This window comes from Botryllus schlosseri, chromosome 12 (genome assembly GCF_051294905.1).
Source record: "Botryllus schlosseri isolate E-star chromosome 12, Bs_hap1, whole genome shotgun sequence".
NCBI classification, from domain to species: Eukaryota; Metazoa; Chordata; class Ascidiacea; order Stolidobranchia; family Styelidae; genus Botryllus; species Botryllus schlosseri.
The window spans coordinates 9,825,879-9,849,365 of NC_137247.1; the positions used below are offsets into that span (position 1 = coordinate 9,825,879).

Sequence of the window (23,487 nt, forward strand, 5' to 3'; positions counted from 1 at the left end):
AACACAGTCTAAATTTCCACTTGGAAAGAGTTGTAATATCACCGGAAAATTCAACTTAATCGAATCAAAGCTAAGCACTTTGTAACCACAGACTCTCCAGAAAGTGTCGGGAATAAATAATTACCAATTGTTTCACATTGCGATTCGAGACGACGCAATTCTATCAATGTGCGGGACTGCACAATCGCAACTAGTAATGGGGTAACCATTTATAGGTCTCGTCGACCCCGACAAAAGTTCACAACGCCCCACTGGGATCTGAATTTATATTAATCGGCGAAATAGTCGACTTCCTCGCAAAAATAAATGAATTATGCTCTAGAGCAGTGGTTCTCAACCTGAAAGCATTGAAGTGAGGGGGGGGGGCGAAGAAGCGGTCAACTGAAAAAAATTCGCGCTGGCGCGATTTGCCGATAGTTCACGCGTGTTTCTCTATATACAGACCGAATTCCATAATTTTAATCCTCTCATCAACACTCATAACCTTCCATACCATTAAACAATCTGTTGGGGTTGCTAGCATCCCGGTTGGATTTGGTGATATGACGATAAGGGGGGCGCGAAATTAATCACTATCAAAAAGGGGGCGTGTCTAAAAAAGGTTGAGAACCACTGCTCTAGAGGCCTCGCCGTCTTCATTTCCGGTCAATTACCAAAGTAAATTGGGACCAAATAGCAGGTTTGTGTATTCGTGTCGGTCTGAGCAAGTTTCCTTTGTTCGTTACAACTTTCTTGTCATGCACGAAGTTATACCGATATGCCTCGCGAGCTTCCTTTTCGTCGGAGGAGAATGTCCCTATTGTCAGGTGTAAGTTTTGGTTTTTACCTAATCACATATTAAATGACTATTTTCGTGATTTGGGTTATTTTTGTCGACTTTCTAATAATTTCATTCCATATAATTTTTGACGTTTACGTTCTAAATATCGCCCAGCGAGTCATAAAGCGATATGTAAATGACTTACACGCGTTGCCTACATTGTACATAAAAGGCCCCAATAAATTGCGATGTTCATCGCATGTAAACAATACCACCAGAAACATATCTTAACGCGAAATCTTGTTCTAAATCGATTTGTGAACCAATTATAGCGCCATTACATCTTTGCATTCCTGAGAAAGGAGTACGTGCGTGGACCGAAAGCTCAATATCCACAAAATCTCTTTCGAGAAATCTGTATTTTGAATTGAAAACACCGGTTTAAGATCCTTATCAATTAATCCAACACATTCTTGTTAACGACAGGATTTCTACTGTGCTTGTTTCTAAATAGAAGTGTCGCATAATTCCAACGTGATAAACAAACCAAGCATTACATGTTACACCAAAGTGAGCTGTTAGGCTTTTCTAGCGACAAGCGAAAAGTCCGAGTTAGCGCAAATGATGGGTATCAAAGTCGGAATGTCCACGGATTCAATTGGCGTGTTTTTGAATGTGATTGCGGTGTCTGCAATATTGCAACTGTCAATATTAAATATTAACAAAAAGCGTAAGTCAAAACTGTACTCGATTTGTCATTCCTGTATAATGGATCGACTTGAGCGATGCAATAATTGCTCATTGTTTATAGAGGTATGCATATAGACAGCGATAACAGTATACGTATGAAAATCAATGTGATTGGTTATAACAAAACGCATTGTCACGACATCAGTTATTTATACTGTATCAATGCATTCGATAAAACATCAGCAGAAAATAGTCTGATGATAGTTCGGTTCGTTAAGTTACAGTGCTCCGCCATCATACAATAGAAGAGCACCAATTTCCCAATTCGAAAATACGCTCTGTCCAGTAGGTCAAGGATTAAGGCAGATCGTAAACTCATAGCACGGCATCACTTAAGAACACGAAGAGGTGCTTTTGAAAGACCGAATTTTGAGAGCATGTTTATATGATACAGATATGGTCAAAGTGCGATATGGTTGCGGAACCCGTAATCTAACACTACGCCAGAGTCATACGCGAACATATATCGGCACGCGATGTATATTAAGAGCGTTTCCTGTCTCATTCGTCAACATTGTAGGATCATGTAACGGAAATGCAACTTAAGGGGGCGTGATGTGATACCATATCCCGTCTTGTGTGGTTATTTGTTATGTAATTGAACTCTTACTAATGCGTCTTGAAGATGAACTGCACCTTTCTGGGCTATGTTGTCGCTGATTTTTGAATTGACATATTTGCCGCACATACGTCACATAGTCCCGAACATGTATTCAAAATGGTGTACCCATAATACGTGTGGGAAGTCACTCTTTTTAGTTGATTAAAATCCAGTGCGTGATACGCGTGTGCATTTTCAGTAAATATAACTCATTGATAAATATTTTGGATCTGATGATATTTTTAGCCGCCATCCTATTCGTAATCAAATAGAATAGGTATAAACTGCCGGTCCTCAAATGACCAATGTACTTACATCTCTACGTAGCATACGATGGCAATGATGTACATCTATTAAAGGAGTTGAATCGTTGCATATATAAACCATAGCTGTGTAGTGTGCACTGTGTATTCCAGCTCGATCATTAAGCATGATATATTCAACGTTCGAAGATACATTCAACGCCATTTAGGATACTGAAAGCGATGTTTACATTTGAATAACAATTTCATAAACGTCAAGAGTCTGTAAATAGTTGTCTTTCTATCAAGATGAAACGCGACCGGAGGCGCGAGGAATTCGGTGGCTGATTGCGTGTTCGATAAGGCGCGCCTGTGTAAACAGTAGCAAGCGATACGCCAGATCTCAGAAATTCAATTATTTACAACCATTACGGTGTTAGTATTGTGCGAGCCTATTGACGAGTTGACATTGCAGTAGATGGACTGTCGTGGCACTATGAAATTCAACTTGGACTACGATTCTACTCTATCCAATAGCCAATATCACGTTTACCTCCACCTTTACGCTGAGGCTGCATAACAGCATGGCACGCGTCTTGTAACAACGTGGAAACGAGTTCTATCAGACCATAGATAACTAACCTACGTAGGTTAGTTATCTATAATCAGTCTGCGCACGCGGTGTGCGTACATTGTGACGTCATAATTTCACGGTTAAATAAATACGCCTAGTGTATTTCCAATTGTACTGTTACGAAAAACGGGAAAATGTCGGACGTATGTGTATCGACAGTTCGACACGCTGTCAAATCAAATTTGCCGGGTACGTGACTACTTCTTTGAATAGGTATTAGAAGTGTACCGGTATGATTCACACCATGTAAACCTTACATTCTCCATGTCGAATTAAAACTAAACGACAATAGTGTTTGCTAACAAACCAACTACGCTTCTAACAGCCGGCGGCTAGACTAAAGCTTACGCAGGTGGGATGTTCTAACACCGCAGTATAGGAAACTATCCGTCGGTGAGAATCTACATTCTGCGAAACTCGCAAGAATGCATTGGAGCCGGCGAACAGTAAACAGTGGCTGCATCCGGATCCTGTACGTAACAGGAAGAAATGTTTTGCTGAGCAATCGTGGGTTGGCTTGACAAATAAAAATAAGGGTCAGACAAAGATAATTATCAAAATTGGGAATGGTGAGAAAGGTAAATCCTATCAACGGAAAAATACTTCTGTTTGGAGTCAAAGGTGGTCTGGTACAATAAAATTTTACGTTTACGATGTACCCCATGAGAGTTCTGAGTAGCCTACTAAAATGTGCATTATAGCCAAATCCCCGAAATTTATTCCTTTCGACTGAGCGTAGCACCATCATAGTTGCAATTCGTCACTTCATAACCACATATATTCTGTATTGGCATCGTGGATATAATCTAGCTATGTCCGCTTATCATCGGCTGCATGACTACCAACCGCGCACAAACTCGACCATCTCACGACTGTGACAACACCAGTATTGCGCAAGCAATCCATTGTCAGGTTCAAACCTGCTATTTATTTGTAATACTAAAATATCAAATGGCAAAAAAGAGTTAAAAGAGAGATAGGAAACATCAAATATAACATCAAAATAGTGAAAGTCAAGTACAAAAGCAATGAAGACTTCAACATGTCAACGGAAGAACGTCTGTACGGCATTCAACCATTCTGCACAAAAGCGAAATAGAACATGGGCAATTCACGGGTACAGCATCAGTCCATATATTCTGGCATGTACACGGCGGCGTCACAGTGATAAGTCTAAGGATCACGGTTTCCGCTGTTATAGAAACGAGAAGGCCTACATCCGCGAATAATCTTCCCCTGACATTGAAACCTTGGGGTTGGCAAATAACTCGCCGGTTCTCAAAGCCAGCAGTATTCCAGCGTGATGACATAGCGCTGCGGTAACGCTTCCACCACAAAACCCGCTAACCGCGCGCTCAAGCCGTTAATTACAGTCCATTCGCGAATTTGTTTTGATGCAGTCTCTCCTTATTTCCGGTTAGAGGCGGGAATTACATCCAATTATAGCCGGGCTTAGTCGGAATAATCTCTGTTTTACTTACAGGAAAATTCGAGTTGTAGGTCAGATTTTGAGAGAGCTGGGCCTTGTACACTTTGCCGAACTGTCCCTCTCCCAGGTCCATCGTGAAGCGGAGGCTTTGTGGATTCACGTGGGGTATATTTGTCATCTGTAATCGCAATACATTACCGAGGATTTGTCGCACAGTATTTGCAGTTTGTAATCCGGAAGATTGATATCAGGGCGTCAAAGCGATAAATTGTGAACGAATGGTCGGTAAATATGTGTGCATTATATTGTTCTATTATATCCCGGAAAGGTGATGGTAATGAGTTTAAAAAACGTGACTCTACCCTTTGTACGATAATCCTCGACACACAGCGTAATATTGTAGCGTTTCTCACGTTTTTGGGCGCCATTGTCATTTCCACCGAGTGAAACGCGGTGCCACTATCCACCACCTTGCCGGGTATGCCCTTTTGCGGCCTTCTAGTCTTTCTGCCGCGGCAGCAAAAGATGAATGTTCCCACGGCGCACAGAATCAGCAACGGAACCGTTACGCTCGGTATGAGAATGGTGATCAATCCGGATCCGTCAGTCGAGACCGCTGAAAAGATATACCACAATGGTGTTGCCGCGATAATGTTATAATACGCATAAACAGTGTATATACTTCGACACTTAATCCACTATATGTGTCAAAACATGAAAGATACGCGGAATATGTCACGTAATGTTTTTAATCCTACAGTTTGAATCGTTTAGCGCAGTGATTCCTAAACTGTGATACGCGGGCAACCATAGCTTACCTATAAATTTATGAAGCTTGCGAATTGATGAAGCAATATTTGCACTGACTGGCTCATTTCCAGAAGCTCAAAATGGCACGAGATTTAAAAAAAATGGGGATCGCCGGTCAGCGGTTGCATTTTACTTGTGCGGAGGCCTTCACTTTGTGATAACGCGCTAAAGTCTATATAAAATAGGCTACATGTGTCGCTGGAATCATATCTTAGCATGGGTATCACTTCATATCTAGCCAATCTAGCATCAGCTAATGAACGGCCCGGAATGTTTTGCATTCAAATAAAAAAGGGAATTTACATTAAAATGCCATTACCATTAGGGTTGCATTTAAAAAAAACGGTGTTTTAAAACACTGTGTTTAAAACATGTTTTAAACAGTGTTTCAAACAAAGGTCTTTTAAAAAAAAATGTGTTTTTTTAAGCGATAAAATTATGCCATAATTGTGTAAATACTTTCCAAAAAACATGCTGTATGAGCCTACGGACAATTACCACCCGAAATAGCCGATGTATATCGATATGGGATGGTTGCAAACCTCAAAATAGTCGGTTCAACATTAATAGTACAGATATTTCGTCAAAGGAGCTATAGCTACCCTGTATTTTTAATTATTAATGCCAATCCACTATGACGTCACAATTCAATATTCGTGAGGTGATGGCTTGAAAAAAAAACATGTTTTAAATTAGGGCCTTGTTTTAAAATGTTTGTTTTAAATTGATTTTTGTTTTAAATGCAGCCCTAATTACCATTGAACACGAGGTCAGAAGAAGAGGGGAAGAATCATTCGTTACAGTATGATGTCATTACAACATGCTAGACTCTTGCTGCCTCCTGGTTACAGAAGAAAGAAGCAACCATCGTCAGATCTACGACACTGCGGCAAAATGAAACAAAATCTCAACACATTTGTAACGCGCGGTAAATATTACGGAGAGCTGCACGTAGTCTCGCTCATCCACAAACACATTTCCTATTACCAATTACAAACAGTCACCGGAGATTAAAAGTTTTCGAATCATCTTATATCCCGAACTGTCGAGATTAAAGTTTCACATCGTGACATGAACTCACCGCAGTGTGAAACGTCACACGTCGCCCTGACTTTTCTAGCCTCATCCACGAAACACCAGGGCCGCTCCTCCACGGCACCAGGATTCCGGCAGAAATTGTGACCACCAGACAATTCAGGATACTGAAAACAAAAGAATTTAAGCTTAGATGGATAACAGACTTAATAAGCTCAATTCTATATCATCACGAAATCGCACAATAAATCACGATGGGATGGTTTCTGTTTGGTCGATTGAATATTATTATAGCGACCAGAATTGGTGAAGGTTTCCACAACTTCCCTAAACTATGAGTTTAAGTGGAAGTAACCAATAGAAGAGATGAAAACTTTTTAAGAAGTAGTAGATTGTTAGCAGTTAATCGGAAGTGTAAACTTTCGACATTGCAAGATTTCTCTTCGTGACTAACGCATAATGGCTAACGACATTGCAAATTGGTGCAAACTTTTCAAAAATATATTCATTTACCAGGAGCCATTACGCGGTTCATATGACAAGTTCTCTCAAAACATCTATCGCAAAACTACAGTCTGAAATTATAACCAGTACAGTGAAAAATGCAAGCAGGCACAACACATTTGAGCATTACAAAAAAACTGAAGGACTGCGTTGCTGACCAGTGAGCAGTGACCACCCCTTATAGCAACACAGATACACGCTTTATCGTGGGAACGTCTACAAGACTCAATTCGTTACCTCTTGGACCAAATCCAGAGGCCAGGTTTGGCACTTCAATCCCGACTCGGTCGATCTTTTTGCGCCTCTGTACCCGGTGCCCGTGTCGTTATAGCAACCGTGCTGGCGGTTGACGACCGATGGCAGGCCTACTTTCAAGCAGGACGCGCCGCGGGGTGTGGTGGGCGGCAATTGAGAGCAGTTGGCTGTAGATGCGATTTCCTGTGAAGAGTGATATATATCAGATCCATGTCGATTGATTTACATGCTAACAGACAACGCCGTAAATTAGCAACGATTTTAACTGATCTGATTTGCTCACTGGTGAATGCATTTTATTTTGATATTTCGATGGGTATTGCCGTAACGTTTTACACAACTACAAATATTTTATCTTGTATTTCCACCGGCGAAATGATACCAAAAAGTGCAGATGGCCTGATTTGCACCTCCCGCTATGGCGCTAAACCGGTAATTAAAACTATTTTCCATTATGAATTCACAGCGTACTAGATTATTCCAGGGCAGTTTATTCGATTTTCATGATGAATAACATACACTAATGTCCACGCGAAGGCTTACGGTTATACGTCACAAACATCAGCATAGCTTCTTAACAGCAATTTTTTTGTCCGTAAATTTTGCGACCTATACCCAATTCCTTACCGACCGGTACTGCAGTGCCGAGAATGCAATCTTATACCTCCATGAACACATCGTCGTCCGGGTTCGCGAATTCGTCCTTGCACACGTCGTTCATAAGAAGTTCGCAGTCCTCTCGGCAAAGCCGCGAAGCTCTCTCCTCCGGTGATTTCCTGCCGTTGAACGCCGACATGACCTCGTCTTCGTCTTCGCAAATCGGGAACACGTAGTAGCAAAGGGCGGGCACCGCGAACTTATGACAAGTGGCGGATATGATGTCTGGATCTTCTGTGGCGAGAGAAGGGCTGGGTGAGACACGACTTCGTAACGGGGTACGTTTCTGGTTTACAGAAGCAGGTTTTGCATACTTGGACTACATAAGTGGTCTTTTTATTCAAAACTACATACCTTTTACACCTTTGATTTTGTAAAGTTAATTTAAGGGTAAGGTTGCAGCATTTTCACGGGTGGAGAAGTCATAAGGACCGCGGAAATAACTACTGCATTACTGTAACTCAAAACACCAATGTGCAGTGTCACCAGTCATTTTGCGTTTGTTTCGAAGATATATCACGTGAATTTTAAAAGTTCCCACCTCAGATTTACTCATAAAAGGTATCCGAATCGTCTAAGAAATCCACTTTTTTAAAGTACCTACTTGGAAAATTTTCATGCCATTCATTTTCTATTTTCATTTGAAGTAGTTTTAACCTGTCTAGGAAGTGGCTATTTCTACATGTAATTGCGCAGCAACGCTGACTATTTGGACCCGCACTTCTGGGTAAGACTTGAGAGTAAGAACTACTTTAATGCCAATGGTTGATAAGACGGCTGTAGTTGCGACGACAGAGATTAGACACCTACTTATGCGTTTCACTGCCACTGATATGAGTTTCTCCACCTCCATTTGCGATTGATAAGGATCGATGTAAACGTTCTTGCCGCCGAGAAACGGCCGGCATGCGTATCCCACGTACTTTTCGCATCTTCCTTGCGGTATTATTCTGTAACGAGAATGTGGAACATACATGCATTTTGCGAACCAGTAACTTGACAGAGGATAATGCATGAGATAGCGGTTGAAATGGCGAAGTGGCAGGCTAGCTGCGTTTTGAACCCGTTACAACTTTCAGTCAGCTTGAGAATCAATACAAAGAGGACTATAAATCCATAGATTGTGTAAAGCGTGATTATGTCATTGATGTAGCAGCAAATACCTTTCACATGGATGATGCCATAACCAACTGACAATAACCAGCCTATCGTACCTACGACCAACTAATGTGATCGAATTAAAGTGCGGGTGAAATTATGGACCATGGTCCATTATGAAGGCTCACTGACGAGTAACAAACAACAAGATCGGCAGAAAAACATGAGAAACGTAATGGTCCGATCACACCCAGACATCACACCTTGCCGTAATTTAACGGTGAGTGGCCTATTTTTATGTCCACTGTTTTAATTGCATATTTCTCAGAATTGGACAGGTAATTAGGTCATACAAACAGCACGCCTTTAAAGCAGACCTTTGATTTAGGAGGGTGAGCGTATCTATTTCAGAATTTTTAAAAATTCGGTACTCACGGCTCTTCGTCTGTTGCTGGCGGCGGGGGTTTCACTGTCAACAAAAAAAAAGACACAATGATTACTGGTGAAATATGTCGTGAAACAGTCAAGTTGGAATATCAAAAATCGTACACAGGCTATTCAATCAAAGTGGAAACCGTTGTCAAAACAACTATAACATTCTCACGCGCTCAACGTCAGGACAATAAATATGGAATCACATTAGACTGCGCTAAACCGGATAAACCCAGTGACATATTTGACGAAAGTCTTCGTCTTAATGATAATCTTCGTAAGCCAGAGAATGACCAATGTATCTAATCTTGCTGATGCAGGCTAAGAGGCTTAACGACTGCTTAGTGGAAGTTGATGAAATTGCGCTAAAACGCTGATCTTCGTCAACCCCGGTGGCGGGCGATGAATACCAGTCAGTTCTTTGTGGTGCCAGTCGACCGTGTGATAAATATGATTTATAACCATTGAGGTTTTGAATTGCCATTGATTGGAACAAAGCTTTATAGATCGCACTCCGGTGGATTTTCGGCTATATCACGACACAGTTATTAACCAATATTTGCGTAAGTCTGATTTGGATCAATTCTTTTGCTGATGCTTGATTAGAGGATTAACAGTTGACCACCCATATATCCAAACCCTCAACCCTGAAGACGTGGTTACTCTCGGAATAGCCACCACAGGGTTTGGAACATCTCAAATATCATGTGGCGACCACATCCGGTGTGCTATGACGTCACAGTTCACAAAAAGGTGAGCTGTACCTCACCCTTAGTCGATGCGCAAGCCAGCGGTTTCCGCATCGCAATCACAGATAACGCCAACACCTCATCTGGATAATGTCACCGTCGATATGGGTGAGCGCAAGTCATCCTGACTTGAGCAACTTCAAGTCAACTCTTCTGCTTAAAATGCGCGGGTACTTGAGCTCTTACCGACAGCACGGTTATGTTCAAGGTGGCCTTGAATTTCGGGATGTAATGCGAACCGATATACCGTCATTTGGGGTCGTAATTAACAGAGAAAAGGGCTCGGGTTACACTTTGGTTCACCAGTCTCTCGTCGGTGACCACGAAACACGAAGCTAGTCTGTGTTTCCTCGTTCAATGCCACACGCAATCAGATGCGGTAACGAGTGGTTTGAGTGAGTTGCATTATTATTTCTATCAGAGCCAAGGACATTGCATTTTAACGCTTCTCATATTTTACATTTGATATCCGTATACCCATTAGACATAAGTATTTTGTAATTTAGCCACTGGCTCTAACCGGAAATGTTACATTTTGTCCGTGGCCACAGGCTTGGCATTCTTGCACATCACAGCGAGTGACATATCGATTAACGTCGATGAAAATGTTGTGTACATTAAACGTATAAAGTTATACTTGAACATGTAACCCGATGGTAAGTTGATAATAATCCATACGCACGTAATCCGTACACCATATCCGTAATTACGCAATTGCAATGTCCTAAAACCAAGCATACCGTACTGGAACTCAGCGCTTTGCCTAACGCAGGACCTTATCGTGTTGTGAGCAAGAGTTTGATAACATCAGATAAGGTCGGATTGAAATTTCAACCAGGCATCAATCGCCCTGACGCTGTGATACCAGCGAAACCAACGTTAAAATATTCAATCATGCATCAGTTGAGAAACCCTTTGGCCAAAGCGGTGCATATTCTAGTTTTCTATTTTACCCACTATTATATTCCGCGATGGGCTCACAAAATCTCAGCTAATTACGCATCTTCTTACAACAAAGCGCATAACACGGTGTCGAAAGAATATCAGGGACGCGTCCGTTATCACCGCGATAAAGCACACATAAGATAAAGCGGAGGCGCGCGGTTCGCTGGGAACGGTACTCAGAGCAAAGTCCGCAATTAACAACAATGGAAATACAGGGGAGTGCTATCCACTCCAACTGTGGTGCATATCGAAAGGGGTGTTTGCCTTGCTATGAAACATTAACTGTTGAACTCATTAATTCAGATATCCGTGTGAGTTTTTCAATGTATTTCATATATATTCCACGGCACAAGCACGTAGCGCACATTGACACTTTCCCGATTCTACTTATACCACGGTACGATAACTGAATCTCAAAATAAGTCGTTGACGAAGTGCCGCGTGACAACTTGAAATGTGAAGAGGTAATTCATTCGAATCGGTGTCATTAACGAAAGATATGGAACATTAGCCGATTACTAACGATTCCAATACCATTCTCAGATCCTGCTGTTTGAACGGGCCTGACGTTGTGAATTGACGACACTTGACTAAATTCTATAATTCATATGACAAATGAGATTCGTGATCTATCGCCATCACTACAGACCCAGATGATCATATCGCGCAATTGGCGAGACTTGTGCAACTTAAAGCCGTGATATTAATGGGGCATATGGTAGCTTAGCGTACAACCGAACCTAGGCCAGTATGGTGATGACACAAATATATACGTTGCAAGTTGCAGTGAGAGTCTGTGCTGTTGCACCATGCTGAAGCAAAGTGGGCGACGCATCACAAATTTTCCACGTAATAACTAAAGAAATCGGACAAAGACGTCACGTCGAGAAAGTGATACAGTGAAAAAATGCATGCCAGAAATTTAGCAAAGGGTTAAGAATTGATGAATGATGACGCGTGATGGTGATACCACAGAGATCGCTAGAGCGCGGCAGGACCACTAGTGAATACTGCAGTTAGAATACGATGACTTTCTGAGGAGAATGGCTATACTGTAAATATTGTTTTCACGCCTACAATTTTATTCTGATACCAAATCATATTTAAAGCCTCTTTGGAATAGCGAGCGAATTCACAGATATTTGTTCCTATCGTTAAGATTTACAACGATGCATACCAGGTTTACTAATCACGATTATGCGAGAACCGATCAAAAGGCCATTATCAACCCATCGAATCAAAATGTCTTTGGTAACGATCCGTTAAAAAGGGGTGCGGATTTTCCGTGCAAGTTGTAAAGAACAGGCGATAGTATCACCCCGTTCTTAACGACCGTGTCCAGTCAGAGCGAAATCCGTGCTAGTTATGGTCACGGCCGAAATGGGATAGAATGCCTCCGACTTTTGGCATCGGTTTACTCTCACGCGACCATTTCGAAACGCGACGCCTCGTCAGGAACAGGCCAACATAAATATCCCTACGCCACTGCAGTTGTCGATAGAATCGTATCAAGTCCAGTCGCTTTAAGCATCGAATCTGCTAAAAATACATCAGGCTGCAACAAGCACTTGAACAATAAATTCTCACAAGCGCCGCATCAAACACGCGATTTCGAGAACTGGGCAGTGGGCAAGCTTTCTATTGCGTGCGTGTCTTATTACAAGAATGCCACCAATAGCGGAACACACGGTATGTATTTTTTTAATGCGAGATATCTTCAGAGAAATGCTTAATTCTAACACCTTCTTCGCTTAACATATGAATATTGCATGAGAAAGGTGACACCAACTTATAAATCACTTGGATGAAAAAATAGTAGATCGCATCAGGTACATATAGCTCACCGCCCCATAACTTAGTGACAACTAAACTAAAATAGGCGACCGAATGGAAGAGGCGGACCCTATAGGTGGGGTTGCATTTAAAACAAGAGGTGTTTCAAAACACTTTATTTATAACATGTTTTAAACAATGATTCAAACAACTGCCATTTAAAATATATGTTTTAAACGAGGGCAATGTTTTAAACGTGTATGTTTCAAATGCAACTCTACCTATAGGCTGGAAAAAGTACGTGGATGCTGACACCGTAAGTGACCCGAGGTCATTTGGGGTTGGGAGTTGCTTGCCCTCAATATTTTTACTGAAATGTTGCACGGTGGAGTTTCGCAGTAAACTTATGCAGTATGCTGTGACGTTCCATGTTCAAATACAAACGGTCCATGAGTACAGTTTATGATGCGTCAAGGATATAGATAGGCCCACCCAGCGGTAAACGTGGCAGCCAAAGATACCAGTTTTAGTGATCGGGTCTTGGGTCTGACCCGGCCGGGGATTGAACCCACGACATATCGATCAAGAAGACTATCCACCATTACGCCATGTTTTTCGGTATACATCGCGAAAATAATCGCACCCTCCTTTTCGCCCAAATCCAATCGTACCGTACCAAATATTGTACCGTACCAATTCCTTGATCGGTATTCACATTCTCGCAAATACACACATCAAAAGACGGGCTATGTACATCTCAATTACGAAAACAATTTTGCATCCTCGCATTCAGTAATTCGCTATAAATAGACTCCTGTTATGGACTGAATAATAACTTCGTGCAAGTCAATGGATAGTTTGTTTGCTTAAAAGTTTACGTTTTCGGTGTCGACCCACACATCAAAAACATTTCACTCAAATCCAGTTTAGCGCTTCATTTCGAGGCCGCCCCCTGTCAAAACTGTTTGTAATTGCCAAACTGCTTACGCTTCAAAACGTATACAATTTCGTCTTCAAACTTACACTGTAAGGCTATTGCGGTCAGCCAAACGTATACAGTGTACATTGAGGCTAGCGTTGACAACAATGAACGCATTAGGGAGGCTATACACATTATGACCTCAAAATATCCCAACCCCATGCGAAGGCTTTGTTCGCAATGTTCAATTCCATCGCATCTGCGTACGCAACCGACGCGTTTGATGTGCGAATATATTACGGAATAAATTCTCATTCTCAAGGTGCCGCACGGTTCGGCGCAAATAAATTTATGTAAAATATCAACCGCTACAGTGATCAAAGAACACGTGAACGCAATCCTAAATGATCCTAGCTGAATACTCATCGGGCTCAAAGCGTCAACAGGGGTTGCGGCAGATGTGGTCATGGCCAGTAGCGAAGTATTTCTACCTTTTAAAATTACTCAAATAGGTTTCACCTTCTCAAGTGGATATGCGTTTAGACTGCTTAAACTTCTACTGAGTTTTTCAGGCAAAACTGCTTACTTTTTCACTTTGGATTTAGTAAAGTAATTTTGGGATGTGCTTGCATGAAAACTGCGCAGAAGAGCCCCAGTGTCACGGTAATTGTAATAATTTCGAAATTTTCATCTGTTTTTAGTGTCGTTGTCCATTTCGAGTTAGTCACGAATATCAATCCTGCAATTTCTAATGCGGTCACCTCAGATGGGTTCCATACTATTACCGAGAAAACCATTACCGAGAATGTCATTACCGAGAATGGACATTACCGAGAATGGAGATAACCGAGAATGGTCATTACCGAGAATGGACACCACCGAGAATGGACATTATCGAGAATGGCCAATGTCAAGAATATAGCTTACTGGGACTGACGTTGTCGAGAAATTTATACCTGAGCATCGATACCGAATGAGGCAACGCCGTGGTGCACACACATGACCTGTTCATGTGCATAACATGCCTGCATTGCATATATTGCATTCTCGGTAATGTCCATTCTCGGTGGTGTCCATTCTCGGTATTGGCATTCTCTGTAATGGTTTTCTCGGTATTGACCGGACACTCCTCAGATGAACTGCTAAAAGTAAGCCACCCAACGACCAAATTCACTTTAATTTGCAATGCTTATTGATTACTTCTCCGATCTTCATTTTGTATTTCTACTAAAATTAATTTTGACATGTCTTGGAAATTGATACTATTACTTGCTATAGTGTAGAAAGCTATGGCGTCACTTCGACTTTTACTTGAGTAGCAACGATGAATACTTTGACAATCTGCCGGAATAGTAGTTCTGGTTTGGCATACCAACAGTAATTGGATCCTGTGAAACGGCCGGTGAGATAATAAGGTACACAGTTTACGTTTTGACATTGTTGATGCGATGACGCTGTCAAATCAGAAACAAAAATCTACCAGCAACCTAAAGCGGGATTAATGAGTCGTCAATATGTAATCCCTCTGTTAGTAGGTTACACCGCTGTGTTTCCGCATAGAGGCGATATGACAATAATCCCGGCGTTACTTTGAAGCTAGGGAGAAACGATTATGACGCGTACTACGGTTTCAGTCAATTCACTCCGCAGGAACAAGGAGTGATTGTGCGGGCAACACGATTCTGCAGGTTGCCGAATATCTAACCTGGCTGTTGTGGGTCAACAGCCCGGGGTCAGAGTCAAGTAAACATATCTAATTGAAAGCAATACAATGCATTATTGCGCTATTTACTATTGGGCGGATATGATCACGAGATATTCGCGGGGCTTTTGTTTGTTGGCAAAAGTTGATAACAATCTTAGACAATACAACGCGGTTCAGAGCATCCAATATACGCATTTGGGGTACTCGCATAAGGGTCACAAGTTATTCGCATGCCTACGTGTTAGGGTGCCCGAATCGTAATAATAATATACTAAAGAACATTGATAGTCATTCATTTCAGGGCCAATTTATATTAAATATGTCTTAGCGCTTTCAAGTCCTACTTGATTGGTCTTGTAATACTTACACTTAAGTCAATTCTTAATAAATTGCTCTTAGGTATTTATTTAACCTTTAATAACACATGCCAATGACTACCTAGCTGAAGTTATGTATCCGAGTGTCATCCCAACTTCATACACTAGTAAACTGACTATACTTAGATTTTTACGATGTTATTGATAAGCAGAGTTTGAATTCTTACAATTCTACCATACTATGGGCCGCGTTTCAGTTTCATTCTACGAATACCTTGATTTATCCACAGTTACCGAAGAATTGCAGCCCGACGCGCGAAAATACACTAGAACTTATGCATCGGAAGTATATTAAAGCCGCATAATCCCGACCAAACAGTTTCAATGGCATTTCGCGTTCGCCCGAGCCATTCCTTCCGGTAAATCAATATGACCAGTGACCACCGACCGCCAGATATCTCCAATTCTATAAGGCCTTACGAAAACATCATTGTGAAATGGCAATGCGGCGTGTAACAGAAATAAAACATTTATCACCACCCGGACACTTTCTCTCAACTTTCCATCACTCCTCGATGATGTAATCATGATATATCATCCCCGCCAATAGCGCAGCGATCGGTCTGGTTCGCTAACGAGGCGTCCAACGCAAAAGACGCATGCATGATCAGATCAGGGTTACCATTATATTCAACGGCTTTATTACACCAGCTCGCGCTACTGCCAAGAGAAATCGCGCTCCATGCACAGGAGTCCTGGCGTATTCTATTACCATTGAATAATATATACATATTGCAACAAACCCGAATATTGATAACATTGATACACAGTGTTCTTCCCTATTTTCGGCTAGTGGCTGACACTTGGCCCTGGCGAGCGTCATCCGAAAATTTTCGGGTTTATTCCACTATGAGTATATTATTCAATTGTATACTGAAATTTTGTACCTCCGAGAGTCTTTTCAAATATTACTATTGGTCAATCCGACAAAGGCTATATCATTAATTCACTATGCTAAGACTATGATAATTGATAACTCTTGAGCAGCTGCGCCCGAGAAGTCTTCGAGTTACGATTAGGGCCGGGCACAAGGACTCTGATATCGATTGTAATAGTACGAGTCGAGCATACGGTCGATGTTTTCCGAGACGCCGGTTTTCAACTTACCGAATCCGACTTTGAGGTAAGCTTTCGTGGCTACTCTCCTAAATCCGTTCGACGCCTCGCATCTGTACTTGCCCGAGTCCGCAGTGAAGACGTCCCGGATCTGAAACCTCGAAGTGCCGTCTCTCTGACGGATCGAGTACCGAGGCTCTTCGTCTACATTTATCACCTGGTTGGACCGGTACCTGAGTAGAAATTGGAAAGCATTAGTGGTCAGCGACGAAGTACTTATAATTTTTCGGAGTACGTAAGCAGGTTTTGTCTAATTGTTCTAGTTCATCAATTGGTTATGTTGAAGACTCTTTTCAATTCTACGTGAACAGTTTTTTAGGGAAAATTCCAGACTTTTTACACAGGTAGAAAGTCGTTTCGTGATGAGTTCATATCTGCTCATTACATCGCAGTGTGTATTGCATATCGCGTTGTACATTGTGTGCGTTTGGATCGGTTGAAAAAAAAAATCACGGCGTTGTTTCCATACTTCTACTTAGCCACAACACTGACTATTTCGATCACCGCTGCATTTTATGCTATAGGCAATGTCGTATATGCAGTTATGCACCTTAAATTGAATATGTAAACGACCGTAATTGTGTCGGACACTCGCGCAATCACTCTCAAGTTACGTAGCGTTACCTGAGCCAACACAAGGAGAACAAAATTTCGGATTCTACTCTGGGCTACAAGTGGCTTTGCGCGGTTGCCACAATATCTGATTTGGAGGTGGATAATCCGACAAATGGGCCTGATCGGATCAATTCCGGAGCGGCGCATTTGCCGAATCAAACGCTCCGGTGATCCGTGCGGTTTAATCCTGGTGTAGAACCTCTACGTCTGCAGGCGGGCCACACCAAATCGCGGTTACTATAAATCCAAAACAATTGCCTATGAGTGCTAAAGCCTAAATATATTGTTGCCCGTAAGGATTATGTGGGCAGATCTGGAATGTATAATGAACATAAGTTACCATACTAGTTTAAATAAGGTTCAAATAAATAGATCATACAAGACCCTGCATCTATACATTCATGATTCACTGAGGAATAAACAATATAATTGGGGTCAATCGTAGAGAACAATCCACGAAATATACATTATAAAACGACGACAAGGCTACTGGGCAATTTGACCACCTCACATTTTCGTCGATTAGTTATTGAGCAGTTCGGTTTTTAACACTTTTATATGATCGCGGCAGGGTTGTAACCAGGTCACAAGGCTCCGAGTCACAAGTCAATCTCATTTTTATAGCTTTGACTCGAGTCAAGTCGAGTCATTTTCAATTCACCACCGAGTCAAGTTCGAGTGCAAGTCATCGAGCAGAGGGTCAAGTCCAAGTCATTATGGTGAATGCTCAGTTTCCAGTTAAATTCTACTTAAACCCACTTTTTATAACTCTGTTTGGTGATATCGAATGGTTCGCATTTATAATATACTAGTTCTCCTTAATTTTAGCAGTTTTTTAGCGAATTTTTTCAAGTATACCAGTACCAATAGACGAAATCCCAATAGTGTGGTTACTTTACTATTCTTCGAATTTATAATGAAATGTCGGTCTTGGCCGTTTGAGTCTCGAGTCTTATGACTTGGTTCGAGTGATGCGCAATGACTCGAGTACAAGTCGAGTCTAGACACAGATTGACTTGAGTCGAGTGATTTCCGCATTTTGAGAAAATTACTCGAGTCACGTCGAGTCATCAGAAAATCGTGACTCGAGTCGAGTCATGACTCAAGTCATTACAACCCTGGATCGCGGCAAAGAAATTACATCACATTTATCAAATCCGCCCGGTCAAAGTGATGGGAAGCGTCACAGGTGTTATAGCTACAGCATGATGAGGAAAAAATACGTATTTTGAGTCAGACTGGTTACTATGTTACCAGCGAATGGCATTGAGCGGGTACCCAGCTATTTGATTAGTGTGCAGAGTCCGAAAATGGAGCAATCTGCTACGGCTGAAGACCTTTATTCTGTTCTACCGGTTTCTTCGCAGTCGCACAGAAGCCAAACATTAATCTTTTACCAAACTAATGCAAACGATATCACCGCGGGAATTACTTTTTCTCAACGTTACTGGTCGTAACAGTGATTAAACATCGAAATTTGGATCCCAATAATCAAGCGCTCTGAACTGCTTCGTGCTTATACAATATACACACATCACAGCCATCCCATTATATGATTCGGCATTGGCTAGGCTAGATCATGTTCTCGTAGCTCTGCAGACTTCTTAACGTTACGCATCAAAGCCTAATCCGTTGCAATTAACGTAACCCGTCTACATGTGATCGTGACCAATTGACCGGCACATCAACACGGAGTGCGATCAGAAACACCGAGACCACGAGACTTTGCATACAAAAATGCATCGATTCGCTATATCCTACGCAAGGTACCGTTTCTAATCTATTGTGTCCGTGTGTTACTGCAACAAATCGAACAATGGCGGCGCTGAGTACTCTGCTCGTGTTGAGTAAATGGAGAGATTATCGTGTGAAGAATTAAAGGCTTTTCGAACGCCCTTTGCACTCGGCAACAAACGTGGTTCAGTTATGCGTATAAGCAACTTGTATTCACGGCACCTCTCCAGTGTATTTAGGCCTAATCGAAACATCGACCACCAATGTTGACTCAAGGATAACGCGCTGCTATTATACCATCATTAGACGATCAACTATTGTTGTTGCGGGTGTTTGCAAAACAGCAAGGATATCACTGGTATCTGTGGAACCAAGAGTGACAAACGATCGGGGCCGGGACCCTAGCGCCTTTGATGAATGGATGTGATTGCAACGCGCGACGCTTGCACGCAACGCCTTCAAGCAGTCATGCAGACAGGGAGGTATGACCGCCCTTCACTGTTAAGTTCACCTGGCATATCTGAGATTTTCCAACAGTTATACACTACACACCCGACAAAAGGTATCGGTAATATTCATAATGTGTAAAAATGTCCCTGCCGATATCAGTACGAAATGCAGACATGCCTACACTGCAGAAACACATGATATCTGTTTAGTGAAACTGTCCACCGTTGGTGTAGTAAACATTCAAATATGCGAGGGGCGAAGTAAGGGGTGTATATAAATTTATTTAACACGGCTTGGGGCATGAATGCTTTGTGAGGCTGTGAGCATAAATAATGTCACATTGTCAGAATCCAAGGTTTTTGGGCCGAGTTGTCAATAACAAATTGTCCACTGATCTAGCGTTATGAACATTGTGCTTGTGTGATATGCCCGGGTTTCCGTGGATTTCTCTCGCGCAAGGACCGAGTAAACTGACCGGCCATTACGTCACCCGTCTAGGATAGCTTATTACAACCAAAAATCACTCACCACGTAAATTTGAGGTCGTCAGTCGGGAAGCCGTCGACCTTGCATTTGAACTGCGCCTTGTCACCGGAGTAGAGCGTTTGGTTCTGCATTTCTGACACGATGCGCAGATAATGGTCTGAAATGACGTAATCGTTGACGTAATTAGTAAATAGCGGGCGACGGACAGATTTCAACACGAAGTCCGCGCTCTGAACACGTTTATTCTACACCCTTTTTCACGCAGCGCCTACAGACTATTCAACGGAGCTCTATCCGTCGTCAAATACCAAAAGTACCTTCACTCGGTGGCTGCGATTAGGTCACGTATGTTATTACAGCTTAGAAGTGCGTGTCCGTGTAAAGGAAATTTTAATATCGTCCGCGAGATTGCCGGAGCGGTGCTGATTTATCGCTCGTGGTTTAACTTCTGCTTCAATGACGGGGCGGATTATCGATGGCTTTTTGTTGCGGGCTATTGAACATGACGAAAGGCTGCTTAGTGGATTAAGCCGGGAAGTTGACAGTTTCGAGCCCCGAAAAATGGCACGCGGCATTGCGCATGTTGAGAAGGTGGTATTGATCAAATAAGTCGGGATTTCAACACTCTGATTGATGCCTGGTTAGTAAGCATCGCAAATGGAGACATGGGTATCTCCTACATTTCGGAGTTATTCCAATTGAATAGCCCCCGCCAGATCACAGTTCTTCGTAATGATGATACTGTATACGGCAACCGCCGGAAGCAAGGTTAGGGAGCCCACCTATTGTGATCTTGGCAATATCACCACAAGAGTTGACCTCGTACAGGGATAATCGGTTTAGTTAATCAATTACGGCGGGAACTATTTCACACAGAGCTTCCATGGATGGTGTTAAAGTCCGGATCAGTTTCGTACGCCGAAAATGCTACATGATGTAATTATAATGGTGATGTCAGTTGGGATAATGGTATCAGCACAAGTCTTGTATGGTGTAGTACTGAAAAACCACCAGAAGCTTTTATATCCGTGCGAAGACCAACTATACATCACGTATAATTTCAAATGGCCCATCCTCGTAGAATCCGCAAAGGGCCGGCGGTAAACGGGTCGGCCCTTGTGAAATCACTTCTCCACAACTCGTGCGTGGCAGGCTTTGTTATTTCCCGAACAGGTCACGGGTGTAGGCCTCGCAGCGTGTTTTGATTTACCAGCGTATAAGACACAGGCGAAATAATGACGCTACCAAAAAAGAGGTCCCTCGTAGAATAATCCTCAAAGCTATTTATCGCCGTGTTTATTTTAGATTACACTCCGCGCAGTTGCATACGATCCCGACTGGAAGAGGTTGTTTTACGCGGGTGTATGTCAACAATAGTTTCTTCCCCGTGAAAGGGACTTTATGCCTTCGTGCCTTCCTGTGCTGTCACGGATAGATGTTATGATTTCGAATCTATAAACACACGATGAATGACCCCCGACAATCTGTGCCTGATGGAATTCTCTACTTGGACGCCAGAACCACACTGTCACTCAATTAGGGATTATATTGCCCCAGATATTCCGATCAATACAGTTACTAAGTAACAAAGGAAGTTGCTAAAATCTATTGAATCCGAACCTATGTTCAAAGCCGCAAATATTTCGAGGGTCAGCAAGCGGACGTGATCCCGCTCAAGTCAAAAAGTTTGTATTCTGCATTTTTTTAAGGTGCTGACTTCAGATTTCGCCAATCTTCGCTTGTCGACGCGATAGCATCCTTATTATACATTAGATATGCCGGGGAATGCAAATTGGATATGGATATGAAATAAAATCTGTGTCTCTGGCTGACATAGTATTTTCACACATGGGTACACTCGCTGATACAAGTATTATGCCGTACGTGTTCGAAAAGTAATTGAATCACCGAGTGACAGATAAATATTGTATGATTACTTATGTTGGTGATAATTACTTTTCTTGAAAACAACTTATGTTTATGATTCTGCCTTAGTAATGATCGATTCGGTAATGCGCTTCAACTTGCGGCCAGTGGCCGGAAGGCAAACGCATAACTATAAATGACTATTTGCTGCCTTGCGCGTCCAGTAAATCATGTTTATAAGAAATCCATAAATCGCCCGGACGCACAGGTATTTTGTTTTCTTTTTGGAAGATGTAAGCAAAAACCAATTTCTTGAAATGACCTAGGGATACCCTGACAGGTTATATTTTTATATTATCATATATTCCACACCGAAGCGAATGTGCCGAATGATTGGTATATTTGTCTATGCAGCAAAACCACATTGCTAAAAGTGAGATCATAGTACTTACTCTCATCGCCATTCTTCCGTCTTCCCGGGTTCGGCCCACTGCAATAATTTGATTGGTTTTATTTACGTATAGGCGGCAGAAAAGTTGACCGATGAGGCAGTGACCATCTCTTTTATCAAGAGAGCCGAAATCAGTTAGCGAAATGTGCCATTCATCAAAATTACAATTATGACAGAAGGATGAAAAGGATCAAATTACGGTTTCAATACGAAATGGACAGTTCCAAAGGCTACACCTATACCATAACCATTGCTAACTTTGCGCCGTCCGAATATCATTACGCTGTGATGTATTCATGCGATTGGCCGGTCGAAGCCGGGAGCGGACTGGATACTTTCATTCTGCAGTTGCAGTAAATGCGCATACGTAAGTCTGAGATTTACAGCTTTCTAATGGTTATAATTAGACCCAGTCGATATTGTATTCTAAGAAGCTTGTATACATAACAAACCAAATTGCTTCCGAAGTATAATTATCGGGTATAGGTCAGTGTATATTCCATATAAATCCGACAAGGGGCTCTTTTGAACGAGATGGGGACTATACGTCATAGGGGTAAAGGTTGCGTCTCGCTTTACAAAACATAGCTGAGACCACATGTAACGAACATTCTGCAAATAACTGTACAATGTACATTGCATACATGACGCAATAGCAACAACAACAAAAATGGGGTATAACATCATTTCATGTAAACGGTAACGGGTACCATGTGGCTCGTACCGTCACAACGGTCCAAAATTTAGAATTTGATCCGTTGTGATCAGGTGAGTGATACAACATTTCACAGAAGCAATCGTATAAGCAACAAAAGCATTCTTTAAATTTAATTTAAAAAAGCGGGGGCTACGTGGATTGTGGAATCAGGCGTTACAATGTATGACACGCACCCTCAGCAACGATCCAACATACCTGATACGGTATCAAAATATTATTTCTACGTGACCAGCACAGTCGGGATTGACGCTTCATATTTCAACAGACCTTCATTAAGAACTGAATATCTTTACATCTATCTCATCGCGATCCTTTTCAAGCAGGTGGAGACATGCGCATGCGCACTGCCCAATTGTGTAGCCGTAGCGTATCTATT

At 42.0% G+C, this 23,487-nt stretch overlaps 2 protein-coding genes across 2 annotated transcripts in view; one reads left to right on the forward strand and one right to left on the reverse strand.

The window, feature by feature from the left end:
• Window positions 1-23,487, forward strand: part of LOC145452182 (uncharacterized) — a 377,577-nt gene that overhangs the window by 223,384 nt on the left and 130,706 nt on the right. The window lies entirely within an intron of this gene.
• LOC145452180 (tyrosine-protein kinase transmembrane receptor ROR2-like) overlaps window positions 1-23,487 on the reverse strand; it is a 262,709-nt gene that overhangs the window by 8,139 nt on the left and 231,083 nt on the right. Inside the window, exons 4-13 of the mRNA XM_080330408.1 lie at window positions 22,395-22,432; window positions 20,119-20,233; window positions 16,783-16,964; window positions 9,211-9,244; window positions 8,488-8,627; window positions 7,685-7,911; window positions 7,003-7,203; window positions 6,308-6,428; window positions 4,830-5,032; window positions 4,469-4,594 (exon numbers count right to left, since the gene is read on the reverse strand). Of these exons, the coding sequence (XP_080186534.1) occupies window positions 4,469-4,594; window positions 4,830-5,032; window positions 6,308-6,428; window positions 7,003-7,203; window positions 7,685-7,911; window positions 8,488-8,627; window positions 9,211-9,244; window positions 16,783-16,964; window positions 20,119-20,233; window positions 22,395-22,432 (1,387 nt within the window). The remainder of the gene's footprint in view (window positions 1-4,468; window positions 4,595-4,829; window positions 5,033-6,307; window positions 6,429-7,002; window positions 7,204-7,684; window positions 7,912-8,487; window positions 8,628-9,210; window positions 9,245-16,782; window positions 16,965-20,118; window positions 20,234-22,394; window positions 22,433-23,487) is intronic.